At 59.0% G+C, this 2,082-nt stretch overlaps 1 protein-coding gene across 1 annotated transcript in view; it reads right to left on the minus strand.

Annotated features, from left to right (window-relative positions):
• Positions 1-912: 912 nt before the first annotated feature.
• LOC123072430 (glucan endo-1,3-beta-glucosidase GIV) overlaps positions 913-2,082 on the minus strand; it is a 2,262-nt gene continuing 1,092 nt past the window's right edge. Inside the window, exon 2 of the mRNA XM_044495981.1 lies at positions 913-1,983. Coding sequence (XP_044351916.1) covers positions 1,031-1,983 — 953 coding nt within the window. The 3' untranslated portion in view covers positions 913-1,030. The remainder of the gene's footprint in view (positions 1,984-2,082) is intronic.

Genomic DNA, 2,082 nt, shown 5'->3' on the forward strand with positions numbered 1-2,082 from the left:
CGGCGGTCCCTCGGGCTCGGGGGCCGTGATATCCGTGGAGGAGCAGGCGGCGAGGCAACAGATGTTATACGAGCTGCGCAACGCTGCTCGCGGCTCGGCATTCGCCAAGTCAGACGTGACGCCGACCTAGGTCCTCAGCGACCCCCACCCGGCCACTCTGGGCACTCGACCGCCCCGTCACCACCACAGACAGAGCCGCTGTCTAGGCCCTTGACCGCCACATCACCACCGCAGACACGGCCACGAGACGCTGCCGCCGCCTTCACGGTGAGCTCGCCTAGATCGGCAAGGAGTGGTTGCTTACTGTCTGCTCTCCCAGTCTTGGCAGGGGCAAGGCCGCTGCCAAGGCTTCGCGGGCGCCGTCCGCATTGGCCGCAACGGTGAGGAAGTTAAGCACCATCTCCGTGAACAGCAGACATCGGCCGAACAATGCTACCATGGCAGACCCGGGGTCTTCCACCGCTAGAGGGACGACTACGACGACACAGACGACAATGGTGGTGCGACCGGGCAGGGCAGCCGCACGTACAAGATGGTCGTTCGGTACAAGTTTTAGTTTTTTCGTCTGTACATTTGAGCTAGAAGGCCAATACCAGCTCCCGTCTCAGTATCATGGACTGGTCCCCTCCAGTCCGCGAACGGATGTGGCCTAGTTTGCCGGTCCGCGTTGAAAATGCCCTTACCAAATGTACAATGGGACACCTCCCTATCGAAAGAAGGATGGCGCTAAAGCCAAAAAAACATTTATTTTCTAACCGCATGTCTTGACACCTTGCCTTGTACTTCCTCCGTCGCAAAATAAGTGTCTTTTTTTGGGACGAAGGGAGTACATGCCACAGGGACTGAAAGCAACGGAACAAGCTATATGCACAAAGCCACGAACACATACAAGTCTTTATTTTTCCCATAAAAAAGACTTTATTTTAATGTTGTTTCAAATTTTAGATCCACACACACGCATCAATCTAATTATTGTCCACCAAATTAAACCCACGCCAGTTCATGTGGTTGGCTGCCGCCTAGGGGATGTTTATGCGAATTTTATGGGGTACACGGGCAATTTGTTGGGGTAGAAGAGCCCAAAGTTCCTCTCCGTCTCATCCCCGGGCTTCATGTTCTCGTTGAACATGGCGAACAAGTAGGCCTCAATGGGCCCAGGCCTCTTGGGTGTGCCGCGCGCCACATGGTCGATCAAGCCCTGGTTGTACGCCCGCGCGTTCTCCTGCGTCGCCGCGAACCCGCCGGCCGACGGCCACCCGGTCTCCGACACCACCACCCTCACGCCTGGCGCCCCTGCCTTCTCGAGCGCCGCGTACAGGGCGTCCACCATGGCGTCGAAGAGGTTGGTGTACATCAGCCCATTTCCGGCGTCCCTCACCGGTGTCGCGCCCGGCTGGAACGTCGCGTAGTTGAGCTGGATGTCCCGCGGGCTGTTGCGGTAGGCAATGTAGGGGTACACGTTGGCCAGCAGCGGCGCGCCGGTGGCGGCCAGGAGCCGGGCCACGTCGCCCATGTAGGGCTGCGCAAACACAGCGGCGGAGGGCGGGAAGGAGTTGGCGATCACGTCCAGCCTCACCGCCGTGGACACCTTGATGCCGGCGCCGGCGCCGCCGAGGCCCTCGGCCGCAAGGGCGTCGTTGAGGTTCCGCATCGCCGCCAGGATGCTCTGCGCGGTGTCGCTGGCAAGCTCGTTGCCGACGGAGATGTAGCGCACGTCCACGGCGGCGCGGTAGTAGGGCTTGACGTTGGCCTGCACCCATGCGGCGGCGGCGGACAGGCTGCTGGCGAGGACGGCCACGTCGTTGTTGGTGGTGCCGAGGCTGAGGCTGATGCCGGAGCCGCGGAGCGCGTCGAGCGCCTGGAGCTGGACGGAGTAGACACGCAAGTTGGTGATCCCCAAGAATCTATAGAACTGCACCACGTCGCTCGGCGGCGGGAGGTTGTTTCCGATGATGCCGTAGCACACGCCAATGGACTGCACACCTGCACCGAAGAATGAATTCAAGCAAATTAATATCCAAATGAATCATATTTTCATATCTTATTTATATATAAAATCGGCATACGCATCAGTAAATCAAA

This window comes from Triticum aestivum, chromosome 3B (genome assembly GCF_018294505.1).
Source record: "Triticum aestivum cultivar Chinese Spring chromosome 3B, IWGSC CS RefSeq v2.1, whole genome shotgun sequence".
NCBI classification, from domain to species: domain Eukaryota; kingdom Viridiplantae; phylum Streptophyta; class Magnoliopsida; order Poales; family Poaceae; genus Triticum; species Triticum aestivum.